General features: G+C 40.0%; 1 protein-coding gene across 5 annotated transcripts in view; it reads left to right on the plus strand.

Annotated features, from left to right (window-relative positions):
• Positions 1 to 19,445, plus strand: part of Ssh2 (slingshot protein phosphatase 2) — a 206,829-nt gene that overhangs the window by 161,572 nt on the left and 25,812 nt on the right. For all 5 annotated transcript variants that reach the window (XR_007213701.1, XM_048365497.1, XM_048365496.1 and 2 more), the window contains 5 exons: positions 1,202 to 1,295; positions 1,430 to 1,558; positions 12,581 to 12,627; positions 16,069 to 16,215; positions 17,930 to 18,130. Coding sequence is in view for 4 of the 5 variants with exons in the window: in XM_048365497.1 (XP_048221454.1) it covers positions 1,202 to 1,295; positions 1,430 to 1,558; positions 12,581 to 12,627; positions 16,069 to 16,215; positions 17,930 to 18,130 (618 nt within the window). In the remaining variant the exon portion in view is untranslated. The remainder of the gene's footprint in view (positions 1 to 1,201; positions 1,296 to 1,429; positions 1,559 to 12,580; positions 12,628 to 16,068; positions 16,216 to 17,929; positions 18,131 to 19,445) is intronic.

A 19,445-nucleotide genomic window follows, 5' to 3' on the forward strand; every position in this document is an offset into this window, starting at 1 on the left:
CTGATTTTATTGTCAGTATGTATAAGCATTAGCAAATCTTTAAAAATATGTTTTCTTCCTAATGAGGATAGAAATTTCAAAGATAAGACTGGTATGGCCTTTAATTCCAGCATTTGTGAGGCAGAGACGAGCAATCACAAGTTCTAGGCCAGGCTGGCTACTAGGTGAGACCTTGTCTTAAAAAACAAGGGAAATGTTTTTGGAGATATTCTGAGAACTGTCATGAAAAGGAGAGCACTTTGAATGTAAATACTCTAGGTAGTTGATCCCCACATGCCATTTGGGGAGAGAATTTGCCTTATTGAAAGAAGCAGGATCGTTCTCTCTTTCTAATTTTCTAGAACAATGAGTTATCAGCTTAAGGTGGCATTTTAAACTATAGGAGACAGGGGCTGGGAATATGGCCTAGTGGTAAAGTGCTCGCCTCGTATACATGAAGCCCTGGGTTTGATTCCTCAGCACCACATATAATAGTTAAAAGCCAGAAGTGCGGGGCTGGGGATATGGCCTAGTGGCAGGAGTGCTTGCCTTGTATACATGAGGCCCTGGGTTCGATTCCCCAGCACCATATATACAGAAAGCGGCCAGAAGTGGTGCTGTGGCTCAAGTGGCAGAGTGCTAGCCTTGAGCAAGAAGAAGCCAGGGACAGTGCTCAGGCCCTGAGTCCAAGGCCCAGGACTGACCAAAAAAAAAGCCAGAAGTGGCACTGTGGCTCAAGTGGTAGAGTGCTAGCCTTGAGCAAAAAGAAGCCAGGGACAGTGCTCAGGCCCTGAGTCCAAGCCCCAGGACTGGCAACAAAAACAAAACAAATAAACTATAGGAGACCAAGTTCCATAGTGAGTGGTACCACATGTTATTGGGCCTAAACTCAAGGCCTTACACTCTTGCTGCTTTTTCACTCAAGGCAGTTACGGTATGGCTTGAGCCATATTTCCACTTCTGGTTATTGCTGGTTAATTGGATATAAAAGATTCAAGGACTTTCCTGCCCAGGCTGGCTTTGAACCATGATCCTAAGATGTCAACATCTTGAGTAGGATTGCAAGTGTGAGCCACTAGAACCTTGTTCCCAAAAATAAAATTTCCATTTGTAATGCCTCTACAATACAAAGTTGAGCAGAAGATAAACATTGTTAAATGGTATATTCATAAGCCTAATCAAATTTCCTGCTTAAGAAAAATCACTTCTCTCTTGTTCTCAGACCAACTGAACGTGAGCGAACAGAAAGGCTAATTAAAACCAAATTAAGGGAGATAATGATGCAGAAAGATTTGGAGAATATCACATCCAAAGAGGTAAGAGATATTGAGTCCTTATTGGTCCAAGGCTAGGAGTGTGATAACAATAGATATGGGGGTAAAAATAGTACACAGTTGAAAGTACAGAGGGTCTTCACAGAGATTAGTAAAATATGTCATCTTTGTTTCAGATACGAACAGAGTTGGAAATGCAAATGGTGTGCAATTTGAGAGAATTCAAAGAATTCATTGATAATGAAATGATAGTGATCCTTGGTCAAATGGATAGTCCTACACAGATATTTGAGCATGTGTTTCTGGTAAGTTTTAGAGCCACTTTAAATAGTGTGTTGAAGTGAGCCTATATGGACTGGGGGAGGGGAACAATTGTTAAGCCTTTCAAGTCTTCCAGATGTGTCGAAGGTCTGATATATTTGAACAGAGCAGGTGGGAACTACTTATAATTGATAGGCTCTTGGACTTTATTTTCTTATTTTTTTGTAGACCTGAAGATTTAACCTAGGGCCTTGCATATGCTAAGCATATGTTTTGCCACTGAACTATATTCCTAGACCTGGACTTTTACACAGAAAGTATTGTAGCTACATTTTGAGTTGCATGAGTAGTTTTCATAGTTACCATAATCTCAGCCAGGTAAAATTATCCTTTATGGTTCCTGAACATTTAGAGACCTATAACTAATTATAGGAGACTTTCGTGATGGATTAAGAAAGCCTCTAATATCCTAAGGCCTATTTTCATTCTAAAATGTTAGAGTCCTAATTTTCATCTGTACAAAATTAACAAAGATAATTAAAATCAATGAAGAGCTGGGCACTGGTGGCTCACATTTTAATCCTTCTTACTCAGGAGGCTGAGACCCAAAGATTGCAGTTCAAAGCTAGCCCAGCAAGAAAAGTCTGTGAGACTCTTACGTCCACTTAACTACCAAAATGCCAGAGTAGAGCTGTGGCTCAAGTGGTAGAGTGAGTGCTAGCCTTGAGCAAAAAGCTCAGGGACAGCTCCCCAGGGCCAGTACTGAAAAAAAAAGTCACTGAAAAATGCAAAAAATCATTTTATTTCCACTTCTGACACATTTTGACCAAAAATGTTAACAAAGAACTAAATCAATCGATTTGAATTTCACTTCCTTTCTCTTGTAAACTTTCTCTTTGTAAACTGTGAAATGATTAGAATCTGGGAAACAGGAGAGAAGAGAAATAAATGCATGGGAATTGACTCAACTGGATCACCTCACCTTGAACACTCAAGAATTTATTTCACCAGGCAGTCAGGCTGTGTGCCATTGAAAGTCTGTGCCCTTAGTTAATCTGTTGACATTCTAGAGCTTGTGTGTCTCTAGAGTGATTCATGTGGACCATAGCTATGAAATTACTCATGAAAAGTTGTGAGCTGGCAGGGGGACTTCTTTTCCAATACTTTAATTTAGCCAAAATGTGTTGCCATTTCCAGATGCAGATTATACTAGCATGAGCAAAGCACCTGGATTTGTTATCTTTTCTTTATATTTCCATGAGGGCCCAAAGATAAACTTACATTGTTGGAAAGAATCTGCCTATTAGAAAAGTTTCTATCCAGTGGCCCATTTTCATTCTAAATGTGACTTAGAAGACACTCATTCAAATGTCTCCATAAAACCTAATTTTTTGTTTGTTTGGGTTGTTTTTTTTTGCCAGTCCTGGGGCTTGAACTCAGAGCCTGGACACTGTCCCTGAGTTTCTTTTGCTTAAGGGTAGCACTAACTCTACCACTTAAGCCACAGCTCCACTTCTGGCTTTTTAGTGATTAATTGGAGATAAAGAGTGTCACACTTTCCTTCCCAGGCTGGCTTTGACCCTCAGTCCTCAGATCTCAGCTTCCTGAGTAGCTAGAATTACCAGCATGAGCCACCAGTGCCCCACCTTGAACTTGGCTTTTAACACCAAGGATGTGGAACCTGCCTAGTATGTGCTACAGCTCTATAATCCCAAAGAGCATTCTCCCATTTGAAAATTATTTACTCAAAAAGAATATTTACAATGAAAATAAAATATCATCCGGCACCTGTGGCTCACTCCTATAATCCTAACTACTCAAGAGGCTGAGATCTGAGGATCATGGTTCAAAGCCAGCCTGGGCAGAAAAACCCATGACACTCTTTATCTCCAATAAATCACTAAGAAAAAGCCAGGAGTTGCCGTGGCTCAAGTGGTAGAGTGCTAGGCTTGAGCACAAAGAGGCTCGAGGACAGCACCTGGGCCCTGAGTTCAAGCCCCAGGACTGGCAGAAAAAGAAGAGCATTTGCTTTTTAAAATTTTTTATTGTTATTATAAGGTGATTTGCAGAGGGGTTACAGTTACATAAGTCAGGTAAAGAGTACATTTCTTTTTGGAGAATGCCATCCCTTCCTTCACTCTCCCACAGTGTTTCTCTCCCATCCCCATCCACAAGTTGTATAGTTCATCTTTAACGTAGTGTCTAGTGAGTGCCGCTGCTGCATTTATTTACCCTTTATCCCTCCAGCTCTCTGCTCTCCTTACCAAAAAGAAATGAACAGCAACAGAGGAAAAAATACTCTTGTTTCCATTTCCTGGAGTTCATTTCAATAAATATTATTTTATATAATCAGATGCCCATAAGGCATTGTGTCTTCTTGTTCCTCTCCTAAGAATATCCTCCTTTGGTCTCACTATGTGTGAGTATCTAGAATCCTGTACATTTACTTTTTAAATACATAACTGTGTACGTATTTTTGAACAATGGAAAATCTCGTTAGCTGCACTTATAATTCTTCTTTTTAGGGAATGAACATTTTATTTTCATTGTGAATATTCTTTTTTTTTTTTTTTTTTTTTGCCAGTCCTGGGGCTTGGACTCAGGGCCTGAGCACTGTCCCTGGCTTCTTTTTGCTCAAGGCTAGCACTCTGCTACTTGAGCCATAGCACCACTTCTGGCGATTTTCTATATATGTGGTGCTGGGGAATTGAACCCAGGGCTTCATGTATACGAGGCAAGCACACTTGCCACTAGGCCATATTCCCAGCCCGTGAATATTCTTGTTTGGGAAAATTTCTTCCAAAGGGAAGAATCCTGAAGTTTCAACCCCTATCCAACAAAATCAGTTCATAAACAGATTGTCTGAACATCTTATCGTACTTGCTCTTTGGTAGCTTCCTGTTTGTACCACTATGTCCTGTACAAACCCCTGTCTCCTCCAGTCAGCCTGTTCACTGCTGTGTTCTCCAGCCATTGACATGGAAAAAGAGGTCATAGCCTAGTGGCAAGTAGCGGTGTTAATTTTCTGCATGGTCATCTCATCTTATGTATAGCTGCCATGCCTGGAGCTCAACCACACTGTGAAGAGAAGCAGCAGGATTGCTTCCTCTATTTGGAAGAATGGTCAGCTTTGCAGTATATGGCACAGAGATCTGTTTACTTAGAAAAGGTATCCAGCTCATGTGGAGAGGGAATGTGCAGAACATAGTTGAAAGAAATTCTGCAGTAAAGGTGTTACTAGGATAAGAAAAGGTTCTTCCACATCCTTACAAGTGTACAAGTACAAAATAATACTTTTCTGAGCTGGAAGCCTTTGCCCAACTAGATTTCAGTATTTTCAGTTCTCCTGGAGGCTATGTAATTTGGCTGAGAAAAGGCTAGATGTGAATAGAGAATCTCTGCAGAAAAACAAGCAATCTTTTCAATTAAAAGAAATGCAAGAGTATTAGGTACGCAGAGAGTGCATGAATATAAAAGTAGCAGAATTTTTATTGCTAATTTTCTTTTTCAAGATTTGGCAATACAAAATCCTTTTAGAAGAATATTTCCTTTTCAAAGAAAATTCAGCCTCAAGGTGGTTCCATTTATTGTAGGTGCAGAGAAATGGAAAGTGTGTGAAGAGAAATGAAACAGCAGTCAAATGTGTTGTTTTTATCATAGTCATGGTTTTTGTCCCTAGAAATAAGTGGCATAAACTAAGAAGGAAAAGTTAATAGAGAACTTATGCTTGGTTACCACAATAATGTGACTTACAACATTGAGGCTTCAGGGTTGATAAGGATAGGGATATCAGTCCTTAGAGATTATATGGTTGTATTTATCCTGTCAGAACCCCCAGTGCAATTCTTATTAGTATAAATATATTTTCTTTTATTCTGCTTGGAACAGTTGGACCCCAGCAAGGCTATTACCTGAGGATAACATCTGGAATTAACTCAGTTACTTGGATCTTTGGACCAGTTGCTCAGTGTTGGGAGAATGAGCAAAAAATGGAAATGAACTTATTTTAAAATACATTGCTGTCTCCAGGTTTCATTTTATATTTCAGTACGAATAGAATTAAGACATACTAAGCATGTAAAGCCTGGGGTTAAAAATTAAAAGATTGGTTCTGTTGAGGGTCCATGGGGGCTAATATGCCTGGTATTTGTATTGAAGACAGAAAAGGAATTGCACCAAGTTGACTCTAGTTCTTTCGAATTGAACCTGAAGCAGCTCTATCCACAGTCATTTTTTGTGGACTTTATTGTGTCAGTAACCATTGCCTGTAATTTATTTTGCCTCTGGATAGATGTCATTTTAGATTTTTCCTAGACAGGTAGATTAAAAACCATGGACTTTTCTATCATGTCAGGGTTATTTCTATCTAACTGGACAGAGCTCTGCGGAGGATTTAGATTTCTAAATTAAGAAATAAAGTCACATTTCCCTGGCTCCAGTTTAGCCTCCACAACCTTTATTGTTTGATGTCTGTCTCTCTGAAGTCCTTGTTGGGTGTGGGGGCTAGTTTTCTAAAAGCACAGAATCTTCCATAATTATTTAAATTTTTCCCACTATTCTGGCTTGAATTCAGTGCTTCATGCTTATTATTCAGCTTGCTTGGCCATACCTTCAGCTTCAATTTTTTCTGGTTAATAACAGATGGAGTCTTGTGGACTTTTTTGCTGGCTTGAACCTCTATCCTTCGTACTTGTATTCTGAGTAGCTAGGATTACAAGCATAAACCACCAGCACCTGGCCCCTTCCATAATTTCTGAGAACAAGTCAGCTGAGCCCTCATCTGTAGACATTAGCTAATGACCTTTTCTTTGCTTTTCTTTTTTTCAGCAAGGTGAAATTTACTTCTGCTCAGAAGGTGTGCCCTCAGCCAAAAATCTGGCAAGCAAACACTCCTTCTCTTTAATGAAACATCATTCAACCCAATGACTTTGAGATCTTTCACTTCAGCGGTTAGATTATAAGTCACTTGTAATGTGATCGTAGTGAGATCGTAGTGATTATATGACATTGGATGGTTTCTAAGTGGCTTGTTTGTTTGATCACTTATTCAAAAAATATTTGTTGATTCTCTTTATTGTGCCAGTGTAAGACTAGGTATTTGTATGGTCTAATTCTAAAAAGTGTAATGAATCATATCAGAGAAAGGCTCAGAAAAGGCTACAAAATCAAGGACACAAAGAAGTCTAATCAGGAGATTAAATAGTTAAAAATTATCATTAGTAATATTAGCAAGAGTGGTGATGGCAGAGGCCAAGGTCCTATGGGTTGATTCACATAGACAATAAGGAAATAGATCTTGGCTATGAAGGGAAGGAGAAATAGTATCAAGGGGAAGATTCAGAATGGAGAAAGATTTTTCTTTTTTTTTTGGCCAGTCCTGGGCCTTGAACTCAGGGCCTGAGAACTGTTCCTGGCTTCCTGTTGCTCAAGGCTAGCACTCTGCCACTTGAGCCACAGCGCCACTTCTGGCCGTTTTCTGTATATGTGGTGCTGGGGAATTGAACCCAGGGCCTCATGTATACAAGGCAAGCACTCTTGCCACTAGGCCATGTCCCCAGCCCAAGATTTTTCTTTTTAATACAGTATAAACTTTATAGGTAGGAAAGATACCTATTGAATATATAAGACTGGAGTGGGAAGGGAATTCCATTTTATAGATAAAGACAAAGCAGAAAGTTTAAGAGTTCCAAGATTCATATATGAATTCAAGTATTATGATACTAAATTCCATTTACTACATCTAATTCTGACATAGGTAAACTTTATTTTAAAGTGTTTGCCTTGGAGCTGGGAATATGGCTTAGCAGTAGAGTGCTCGCCTTGCATGCATGAAGCCCTGGGTTCAATTCCTCAACACCACATAAAAGGCTGACACTGTGGCTCAAGAGCTAGATTGCTAGCCTTGAGCAAAAGAAGCTCAAGAACAATGCCCAGGCCCTGAGTTCAGGCCCCAAGACTAGCAAAAAAACTAACACTGTGAAGTTGTTTACTTTTAAGAGAAAAAAAATTGTTATTCTGAGATAGCATTTCACAACTATAATAAAAAAAATTCAAAAACTAAATCACACATTTTGTTGTCAAAGTTATGAGGAAAAGTGACACACTATTGTTAGTGGGAATGCAGAATTGTTAGTCCTTAGTTAGAATAAGGTTAGTCCACTTTAGTTTTTTGTCTAGAAATCCCACTTCTACAATATGTAATCATTCATAGACTAGTTTTATAAGTTCTATCAGTACCTAGTGAAGTACTCTTCAGAAGTAAGGAAGAAAAGGGAGATTTCTATGAGCTGTTATGTGAAGTATACAGTTCTAGGTTTTATGGCATAGTTTGGAGATAAATTGGAAAATGAAGACCAAAACTGGAGGCACAGCTTAAGTAATAAAGCTCTAACAATGAGAAAGCCAAACAAGAACTCAAGGCCCTGACTGAGTTCAAACCTTAGTACCAGCACACACATAGAAACAAAGAGCAAAAAATTACTTACAGTATTCTACTCTGTATTATGAGAAGTGATAATATACATTTGCTTATATTTTAATAAAACATAAGCGGTATAATCTATAATGAAAATGGTTACCTGTGGGAATTAAAGGTATAGATGTGGGTGTTGAGACTTCCAAGTTTACTTTTTCTTCCTCCCTTGATACAGGATCTCTCTGTACAGCTCAGGCTTGCCTCATACTTGCTACATAGCCCAGATTATTTTGAATGCTATCCTCCTACATTAGCTTCCCAAGTGAAATTACAAGCTTACTTTTTAAATAAACTTTTGACTTTCCATTATGTAAAAGTTTTGCTACTCACAAAATTAAAAAGAATGTAAAAAGCATACTCTACAATTGAGTACACAAAATTAACCCAAAAATATATATCAAATTGAGACCTCACAGAAGATAATTTAAATAACCTTTAGGCATGATTCTTTGCTTTTATCCCTAGTGAAATATGACTAGGAAATCAAGACCAACCAAAATATTGAATTTGGTAGGTTTGTCATTGGTTGTGCTGAGTATTATAATGTTCAATTTATTTTCTGTTTTTTTTGTTTGTTTGTTTGTTTTTGGCCAGTCCTGGGGACTGGACTCAGGGCCTGAGCACTGTCCCTGGCTTCTTCTTGCTCAAGGCTAGCACTCTGCCACTTGAGCCACAGCGCCCCTTCTGGCCATTTTCTGTATATGTGGTGCTGGGGAATCGAACCCAGGGCCTCATGTATATGAGGCAGGCACTCTTGCCACTAGGCCATATCCCCAGCCCCCAATTTATTTTCTAAGAGCAAAAGAGTTGCTGGTAACCAACACTTTTACTGTAGAGTAGGGAGGTACAAATACTGGGTGAAGTCAAGAAGGTGAGAAAGAACCTGTGGTATTGAATGTGAATTGGAGGTAACAGTTTACACTTAATATTTTTAGAAATATTAATATTCTTAGCTTTGCTGAACAGTTTTACAAGCCCATCTAATTAACTGGTATCTTGATTACAAAATACCATTCTTTATTAGAAAAAACCAGCGTTATTTGAGGACATGGTGACTCCATTCACAAAAGTGAACCTGGAACTTTTTTTTTTTTTTTTGAGGTACTGTACTGGGTTTTAACTCAGAGCTTCAAGTTTGCTAGGCAGGTACTCAAACACACTTGAGGTTATGTCTCCTGCCCTTTTTGTTCTAGATATGGGGGGGGGGGGTGAAGAAGGGAGGAGGTAAAGACCAGAAGGTGTAGAATTAACAGACCTACCCTATTCCCTGAGAGACAGCACCTGGGCAGTGTTGGACTGGAGTTAACAGGCCACTCCACCCCTGAGAGATGGCACCTGGGCAGTGGTAGCAGGTGGACAAGAGTCAATTTAGGCAGTAGAAGCTGGACGCTTGGCTGCTTCCTTGTTCTAGGTATTTTGAGGTAGGACTTTATTTTCTGCCTGGGCACATCACAATGTTTCAGTCCTAGCTGGGATTACAGGCTCATGCTGACATACCCAGCTTCTTCCCATTGAAATAGAGTCTTTTAGACTTTTCAGCCTGGGCTACCCTGGAACTGTGAACCTCCTGATCTTAACTTCCTTGTAGCTAAGATAACAGGCAAGCAAGCACTACCACGCCTAACTATGAGTCAAGGAGGAATCTCATGGATATGCCACGCCTATAATCCTAGTTACTCAGGAGATCTGGGATCACAGTTCTCAGTCGGCCTGGGCCAACAAATCCAAGAGATTCTTCTCTCCAATTAACCAGCAAAAAGCCAGAACTGGAGGTGTGGCTCTACAAAGAGCACTATCCATGAAAAGCTGAGTGAGAGAACAGGCCCTGAGTTTAAGTCCCAGTACACCCAGTACAAGGAAGACAGGAGGAGGAGAAGGAAAGGAGGAAGAAAATTTTCTCAAACTTTTGCCTTGAACTACAATCCTGGATCTCATTCTCAGAAGTGGCTAGGAAACTAATAGCAAGCTATAGACATGAACTACCAGTGCCTGACTAGGAAAAAAAATTACCTTGATGAGATTCCCATTTGCCAAATTCAGGACAATTTGAGCATCAAAATAATGTTAAAAACAGCTTTGAGTTATTGGCTCAGTTATTGTGCCTGCTTTGTGCTCTGAGGTCTGGAGTTCAGACTCCAATATTGTAAGACAGAAAAGAAAGTAATTTTAATAAAAAGATGGAAAGAATAATTAGATGAAGCTATATTGAGGATGAGTACCAGATAACATACACAAGTATCACTGCTTTGTAACCCCCAGAAAAATAATTTATTTGGGCAAGATGAGAAATGGCTGTTAAAACCAAAGGCTAGGAAGTAGAGCTGTGACTCAAAGTGGTAGTCTTGAACAAAAGAACTCAGGGACAGAGCACAGGCCCTACCTAATTCAAGCCCAATGACTACCAAAAGAAAATGCTAAAAGTTACCATAAAACTGTATAGTCACACAACCCCAAAGATAACTAATAGTCCTAGATTACTAATTAATTGCAAAGAAACCTTTATAATTGAGAGATAGGACAGATACAAAGAAAAGTACAATGAACTCAAACCTAGCATAACAAATAATGGAACAAACTAATACCATGTGTCTCCCAGTCTGATGCAGTAGGAAGAGTACAGTGTCACTCTTGGTTGTTCTTTGTTTTTGTTTTTTTTTAAGTGGGCTGGGAATATGACCTAGTGGTAGAGTGTTTGCCTCATATACATGAAGCCCTGGGTTGGATTCCTCAGCACCACGTATATAGTTAAAAGCCAGAAGTGGTGCTGTGGCTCAGGCCCTGAGTTCAAGCCTCAGGACTGGCCAAGAAAAAGTTTGAGCTGTCAGGTGCCAGTGGCTCATAGGCCTATCCTATAATCCTAGCTACTAAAGAGGCTGAGATCTGAAGATCCTGATTCGTAGCCAGCCCAAGCAGACAAAACCAAGAGACCACTCAAGTGGCCACTTTTGCTCACTGGCTAGTACTCTACCAACTAAGCCATACCTCCAACCCCAAATCTAAAAGACTTCTATGTCTAACCAGCAAAATGCTAGAAGTAGAGCTGAGGCCCAAGTGGTAGAGCTCTAGCCTTGAGCAAAAAAAGCTAAGCAAAGTACAAGGCTCTGAGTTCAAGTCCCAGTAATAGCTCACACACAAAAAGTAGTTTGACCTGAATCTGATCATAGGAAATAACCTAAGGGCTGGGAATGTGGCTTAGTGGTAGAGTGCTTGCCTATCATGCATGAAGCCTTGGGTTCGATTCCTCAGCACCACATAAACAGAAAAAGCCAGAAGTAGTGTGATGGCTCAGGTGGTAGAGTGCTAGTCTTGAGCAAAAGAAGCTCAGGGACAGTGCTCAGGCCCTGAGTTCAAGCCCCAAGACTGGCCAAAAAAAAAAAAAAGAGTAGAGAAAGGAGGTATGGGCAGTTCTATATTAGAAGAGAAAATAGAAATATGGCAACCACATGTAAGGTATGCCCTTTGAACAAATATAAGAGATATTTGGGGGGCTGGGGATATGGCCTAGTGGCAAGAGTGCCTGCCTCATATACATGAGGCCCTGGGTTCGATTCCCCAGCACCACATATACAGAAAATGGCCAGAAGTGGCGCTGTATCTCAAGTGGCAGAGTGCTAGCCTTGAGCAAAAAGAAGCCAGGGACAGTGCTCAGGCCCTGAGTCCAAGCCCCAGGACTGACCAAAAAAAAAAAAAAAGAGAGATATTTGGGAGACAGTTGTGGAAATTCAAATATGGACAGTATATTAGGTTGTTGAATCTGTGTTGTATTTATTGAGTGTGATAGTAGTATTTTGTAAGAAAATTTCTCCTTTTTAATAAAATGAATTTCAGAAAGTAGAAACATGTTCTGGGGGCAGGGAAGGCAAAATGGAAAGGGCACAGGAGTGGAGGGATAGTGAGCAAATGCAGTCATTATTATATTCAATGTACATTGCATAAAAATTGAACTGCATATGGGGCTGGGGATATGGCCTAGTGGCAAGAGTGCTTGCCTCATATACATGAGGCCCTGGGTTCAATTCCCCAGCACCACATATACAGAAATTGGCCAGAAGTGGCGCTGTGGCTCAAGTGGCAGAGTGCTAGCCTTGAGCGAGAAGAAGCCAGGGACAGTGCTCAGGCCCAGAGTCGAAGGCCCAGGACTGGCCAAAAAAAAACACTCCTTAGTGGTCTTGAGCAGAAATTATTTTAATATTGAGTCAGTTATCTTATATGTAAAAAAAAATTGAAGCCAGGCACTAAATGTACTAATATATAAAATTCCTGGTTCTTCCTTACACAGTGCTTTTTTTTGTTTGTTTTTTGGTCAATAATGGGGTTTGAACTCTTGGCCTGGGTGCTGTCCCTGAGCTCTTCAGCTCAAGGCTAGTGCTCTACCAATTGAGCCACAGCACCACTTGCAGTTTTCTGGTAGTTAATTGGAGAAAAGAGTCTCATGGACTTTTTCCTGCCTGGTCTGGCTTTGAACCATGATCCTCACATCTCAGCCTCCTGAGTAGCTAGGATTATAGGCAGGAGCCACCAGCGCCCGGCTCAAATATTTTATTTTGTTGATTTGCTAATGCTTCCTAACCTTGTTATTTTGGCTCCTTAGGGCTCAGAGTGGAATGCTTCCAACTTAGAGGATCTACAGAACCGAGGGTAAGCACACAGAGGAATTACTGACATTCCTGTGTGACTGAAATCTCTGTTAAACTTTACATTTCTCATGAAAGTAGTATTGGCATGGTATGTAACTTCAATCTTTGTACTTGCTACCACGATTCTAAACAGATATAATTTAATAAAAATTAAAATGTCTTTTCTCTTAACTGTTTTATTATCTCACTTTCCAAGAAAGTTCACTTGTATTAATGGGTGATCTTTTTTTTTAATTGTATTTATTTTGTTTATGTGGTACCAAGGAATTGAACCCAGGAGTTCGGGCATGATAGGCAAACACTCTACCACTAAGCTAGCAGCTGTATTCCCTGCCTAATGGAAGTTCTTTTTTTTTTTTTTTTTTGCCAGTCCTGAGGCTTGAACTCAGGGCCTGGGTACTGCCCCTGAGCATCTTTTGCTCAAGGATAGCACTCTACCACTTGAGCCACAGCACCACTTCTGGCTTTTTCTGTTTTTATGGTACTGAGGAATCAAACTCAGGACTTCATGCTAGGCAAGCACTCTACCACTGAGCCACCTTCCCAGCCCCTGGAATATCTTTTTTTTTTTTTTTTTTTTTTTTGCCAGTCCTGGGCCTTGAACTCAGGGCCTGAGCACTGTCCCTAGTTGCTTTTTGCTCAAATCTAGCACTCTGCCACTTGAGCCACAGCACCTCTTCTGGCCGTTTTCTATATATGTGGTGCTGGGGAATTGAACCCAGGGCTTCATGTATACGAGGCAAGCACTCTTGCCACTAGGCCATATTCCCAGCCCCTGGAAGGTCTTTTTAAAGATAAATGTTCAGGCTCATACCCTGAGATCAAACCCCAGTACCACTAAAAAAAAAAAAGTCACAAATGTACACATTGGTGCCTTTTAAAATCAAATGTAGAGGGCTGGGAATATGGCCTAGTGGCAAGAGCACTCGCCTCATATACATGAAGCCCTGGGTTTGATTCCCCAGCACCACATATATAGAAAATGGCCAGAAGTGGCGCTGTGGCTCAAGTGGCAGAGTGCTAGCCTTGAGCAAAAAGAAGCCAGGGACAGTGCTCAGGCCCTGAGTTCAAGCCCCAGGACTGGCAAAAAAAAAAAGCAAAATAAATAAGTAAATAAAATAAAATAAAATGTAGGAGCCAGGCACATAGCTCATACCTATAATCCTAATTGATAGAGAGGCTCAGTTTGAGGCCAGCATGGGAAAAAAAGTTTGTGAGACCTCATCTCAATGGAAAAAAAAAAATAGACATGGTAATGAATATCAACAAAAAGCATAAACAAGACAGTCTAGACCAATCAAGTAAAATGTGAGACCCTATCTCAAAAATAAAGCACCCAAATGCTGTTTGCTCATACCTGTAATCCTAGCTACTCAGGAGGTGAAATCTGAGGATCACAGTTCAAAGCCAACCAGGCCAGCAGAAAGCTGTAAGTGGAGCTGTGATTGCTCAAAAAGCTGAGGGATAACATCCAGGCTCCTGAGTTTAAGCCCAGGACAGGCACAAAACAAAATTGTTATTGTTGTTGTTATAGTGCTGGTGGGGCTTAAACTCAAGGCTTGGGTGCTGTCCCTGAGGTTTTTGTACTCAAAACTAGCACTCTACTACTTTTGAGCCACAGTATACCATTTCCCAAAATTAAAATTAAGTAAACAGAAAAACGAACTAGAGCTTGTCTAACAAGCACAAAGTCCTGAGTTCCAACTCTAGTACATACATATGATTATTTAAGATGAGGCTAAGCAAAATGAACTCCAAGAGATGGAAACAGAAGGATTTTATTGTTGCCATTATGTTTGTTGTACTAGGTGAATTTCCTTTGGTGTACCCCCTGTGGTCACTGTATATGATTTTGGTACACTGGATATTGTATATATGCTTATCTGAACTAGGGAAGGGAAAGAAAAATGAGGGGAGGTATAACAAATAAGAAATCAACTCACTACCTTATTATGTAACTGTACCCCCTCTGTACATCACCTTGTCAATAAAATTTAATTAAAAAAATAAAAATCACACAATTCCTTTAAAGAAAAAAAACCTCTAGTATATACATACATACATACTAAAGTGTAGGATCCAGCAGTGTAGCTCAGTGACAGAGCACTTGCCAAATGTGTAAGACCCTGGGTTTAATCCTCAATACTGCAAAAAAAGGGGGGGGGGATACACTAAACTACATATTTGTGGTTTACAGTTGTTCATTCAACATTTAATTAGTGTCTTCTGTGGATCGAGCATAGTGCCAGTAATCCATTCTGAAATAAAACTCACTTCTTGCTCTTTTATCCTTTCCTAGCTATTTGAAGAGTAGGTTATGAATGTAAAATGAGCAAGCTTTTGAAATTGAAGAAAACCTGCCTTATATTAAGAAGAATTTTGTGGCTTTGATGCTAAGTTAAATCACATTAAATTCACATCCCAGAAAAAAAATTGTACACTTGGTCTTAACCACAGAGTTGATTAGCCCTGGCTCTCTCTTTTGTTGTCATTTCCTTGACTTCAAAGGTTGAGTTTGTAGAAACCTACATTTGGTTGTGAGAAGGAAGCAGTTTCTGCAGAGAAAAGCAAGTGAGTCCATGTTTTAACAGTGAACTCTAGAAATAGCTGAGTGTACATAGCATTGAAAAAAGATTTTTTAAAAAGTAAATCAGGGGCTGGGAATATGGCCTAGTGGCAAGAGTGCTTGCCTTGTATACATGAAGCCCTGGGTTCAATTCCCCAGCACCACATATATAGAAAATGGCCAGAAGTGGCGCTGTGGCTCAGGTGGCAGAGTGCTAGTCTTGAGCAAAAAAGAAGCCAGGGACAGTGCTCAGGCCCTGAGTTCAAGGCCCAGGACTGGCAAAAAAAAAGTAAATCAAAGGTTAAATTGAGTGAGTACAGTAAGATATACTAGAAGAAATTTTTGATAGAGAAGCCTTTTTCTGCAAGTATATCAGTATGGGAGAACCCTCAGAGTCAGTTTTGCTGCCATAGCAGCCAGGAATGCAGCCAGATAGAGTTGAAGGAATTTCAAGTCCAGCTCTCCTGACCCTCCCAGCCCTGGCCTCATTTGCCTTTCACAAAGTTTAGAGAGAGTAACAGCACAAAGCCTAAAATTTGGCATTTAGAAAAATGGAATTTTTCTCCTTTTCTCTCTTTTTTCTTGGGATACATGTCAGTGGTCTGGTTTATAGAAATAAATTCCAAAGAAAATGTGTACTGTTGATTAATTTTAGTGACAGAAAGAGAAGTTGCTAGGGTATGGGTCTCAGGTTGATTCTTAGTAAATATGCTGCTTCCAAGAGACTATCAAAGACAAGTTGTATAACTATATATGTATACATATATAAGATGAAAATAGAATTTACATGTTAAATATGGCAGATACTGTGCTGGAAGTTGGGTGTAGTCTGAGTAGCAGAGTACATATTCTCCCTCTCCCTTGGTTTCTTTACAGGGTGCGGTATATTTTGAATGTCACTCGAGAGATAGATAACTTCTTCCCAGGAGTCTTTGAGTATCATAACATCCGGGTATATGATGAAGAGGCAACCGATCTCCTGGCTTACTGGAATGATACTTACAAATTCATCTCTAAAGCAAAGTGAGTAATAGCCCCACACAGACATTCTGACCCTATTTAACCAAATATATTGCTATTTAACCAAATATTTGAAGTCTTACTATGTGCCAGGTACTGTGTTACTTAGAATTAACATACTGAATAATTTTATATACAAGGTAATTAGCTCTGCATTGTTGTGTTTGTTTGCTAGTGTAGCTTTGTGATAGTGGTGTTTTTATTTCTTTCCATTAAAAAAAGAGCTGGACACCAATGGCTCATGCCTATAATCCTAGCTACTCAGGAGACTGAGATCTGAGGATCACAGTTCCTAGGCACACAAATCTGAGAGATTCTTATCTCTGACTAGCCAGAAAAAGCCAGATGTGGAGGTGTGGTGCAAATAGTAGAGTGCCAGCCTTGAGTAGAAAAGCCAAGTGGAGAACAAGTTCAAGCCCCAGTACTGGTGTACCAAAAACAAAAAAGTGGGTGGTGTAGGGCTGTAGTATAGCTCATTGGTAGAGCATGTGATGTATCATATGTTCAGTTCCCTGGGCTATTTGGTCAGTCCCTAGACAAGACATGGCATGTAGGGTTGTGAAAAGTAATATTCAGGGCTATGTCTAAATAGAAAGTAAGGTTGGTTTCATTTGATTTGTGTTGGTTCTTTTCTCTAGGGAAAATTCCTTACTGGAATTTTCTTTTCAGGCTGAGCACTGTTGCTGAGCTTCTTTTGCTCAAGGCTAGCACTCTACCACTTGAGCCACAGCACTACTTCCAGCTTTTTCTGTTTATATTTTGCTGCAGAATCAAACCCAGGGCTTCATGCATGCTAGGCAAGCACTCTACCACTAAGCCACACTCCCAGCCCTTACTGGAATTTTAACTAGAAGCAACTCTAACATTTGTTGGTTCTTTTTGTGTGTGTATGCCAGTCCTGGGGCTAAAATTCAGGGCCTGGATTCTGTCCTTGAGCTTTTGTGCACAGGCTAGTGCTCTATGATTTGAGCCACAGCTCAACTTCTAGCTTTTTGGTAGCTCATTGGAGATTTCCTGCCTGGACTTGCTTCAAATCACAGTCCTCAGATCTCAGCCTCCCACATCGATAGGCTTACAGGCATGAGCCACTGGCACCTGGTAAAACAACTCTAACCATCTGAATATATAAGATGAATCACTATCATACCTGTAACCCGGGAAAATGCCAGTTCTTTTTCTTTTTTTTTTTTTGCCAGTCCTGGGGCTTGTACTCAGTTCCTGAGCACTGTGCATGGCTTCTTTTTGCTCAAGGCTAGCACTCTGCCACTTGAGCCACAGCACCACTTCTGGCTTTTTCTGTATATGTGGTGCTGAAATCGAACCCAGGGCTTCATGCATGCGAGGCAAGCACTCTACCACTAGGCCATATCCCCAGCCCCTGAGACCTATCTTTTAGAATAAAATTTGTGTGTTATATTTGCATCTCAGCACTTTGCATATTCTTTTATATATGGTAAATAATAAATCTTTATTAAATGAATTAAAGAGATTTAATGTTAAAACTGAATACTGTTTAAGAGTACACTCAGATCTGTCACATTTGCACCCATGTATGTGTGCTCAGGTCTTCATACATGTACATGAATATATTAGAATGGGGGCATAGTATAACAAGAAAATAGACAGAACAGAAGACTTGGGAAAAATCTTGGAACCAGCTTTTAAAATATACTCTCTACTGTTCTTCTCTTCACCTCAATCCCCAAAATTCTCCTAGGAAACATGGATCTAAATGCCTTGTGCACTGCAAAATGGGGGTGAGTCGCTCAGCCTCCACTGTGATCGCTTATGCAATGAAGGAGTATGGCTGGAATCTGGACCGAGCCTATGACTATGTGAAGGAAAGACGAACGGTGACCAAGCCCAATCCCAGCTTCATGAGACAACTAGAAGAGTACCAGGGGATCTTGCTGGCGAGGTATGTTCTCAGTGTTTCTCAGATTTTTACTCCTACAGCTCCATAAAACAAGGTGAAGGGTCCTTCTCTGAAGCTAGTTCTGAGCCTGATGTGGATGTGGTATTTTTTTAACTTGGACTACATTCTTTTGGTCAAATTTTCCAAAATCAAGTATAAGCACTTAAGATTAGCATGGAAGATATAGGTATTTAATATTTTAGGTTGATGTTATGTTAGTATTGAATACTAAAGGATAGAAATACTACCTTGTAATTTCAATTCTCAAACTAAGTAAAAATTGTGTGTGTGTGTGTGTATGCGTGTGTATGCGTGTGTATGCACATACACAGACCAATCCTGGGACTTAAACTTAGGGCCTGGGCCCTGTCCCTGAGTTTCTTTTTTCTCAAGGATAAAGCTCTAGTCACTTTAGCCACAGGTCCACTTCTGGCTATTTTGGTGGTTAATTGGAGATGGAAATCTCACAGACTTTCCTGCCTGGGCTGGCTTTGAACCAAATCCTCATGTCTCAGCCTCCTGAGTAGCTAGAATTACAGAAATAAGCCAACCAGCACCCCGCTCAACTAGGTGCACATTTTATTTATTTTTATTTATTTATTTATTTTGGCCAGTCCTGGGGCTTGGACTCAGGGCCTGAGCACTGTCACTAGCTTCTTTTTGCTCAATGCTAGCACTCTGCCACTTGAGCCACAGCGCCACTTCTGGCCATTTTCTGTATATGTGGTGCTGGGGAATTGAACCCAGGGCCTTATGTATACGAGGCAAGCTCTCTTGCCACTAGGCCATATCCCCAGCCCGGAGCACATTTTAATAAGCATTTCTCAACATATTATTATAATCTTGGAAACAACTGCCCTATCAAAATATATAAAGTTACTCCTAGGGTAATGTTAAGCTAAGCTGAAGTACTTAGGAAAGAAGTACCTATTTTTACTTTGGTATTGTTTCAGTGAGCCTTCTTCAGTAATTTTGATCATGTGACAAATGTTTGTAACCTATTTGAGGTATTTGTAAACCTATTTTTCCCAGAAACAACTCTTGTATTTTTTAAAATCCTTTAATCAAATTATATATAATACATATACGTGTGTGTATATATAAAGACATATACACACACATATATATATAAGCATGCTTTGCAAAAGTGTAGGAAATTACTAGGAGAAAAATACAAACTCAATGCTTACAGATATTATCTCACCTATTTCTCTATTTTTTACTTCACTACATATTTTGGTGGGTATATTTTCCACAGAAAAAACACTTTTCAGACTGCTTCTCTGGCCCAGTATTAGGTCTTGAATATCTTCCCATA

The sequence above is a fragment of the Perognathus longimembris genome, chromosome 17 (genome assembly GCF_023159225.1).
Source record: "Perognathus longimembris pacificus isolate PPM17 chromosome 17, ASM2315922v1, whole genome shotgun sequence".
In the NCBI taxonomy this organism is placed as follows: domain Eukaryota; kingdom Metazoa; phylum Chordata; class Mammalia; order Rodentia; family Heteromyidae; genus Perognathus; species Perognathus longimembris.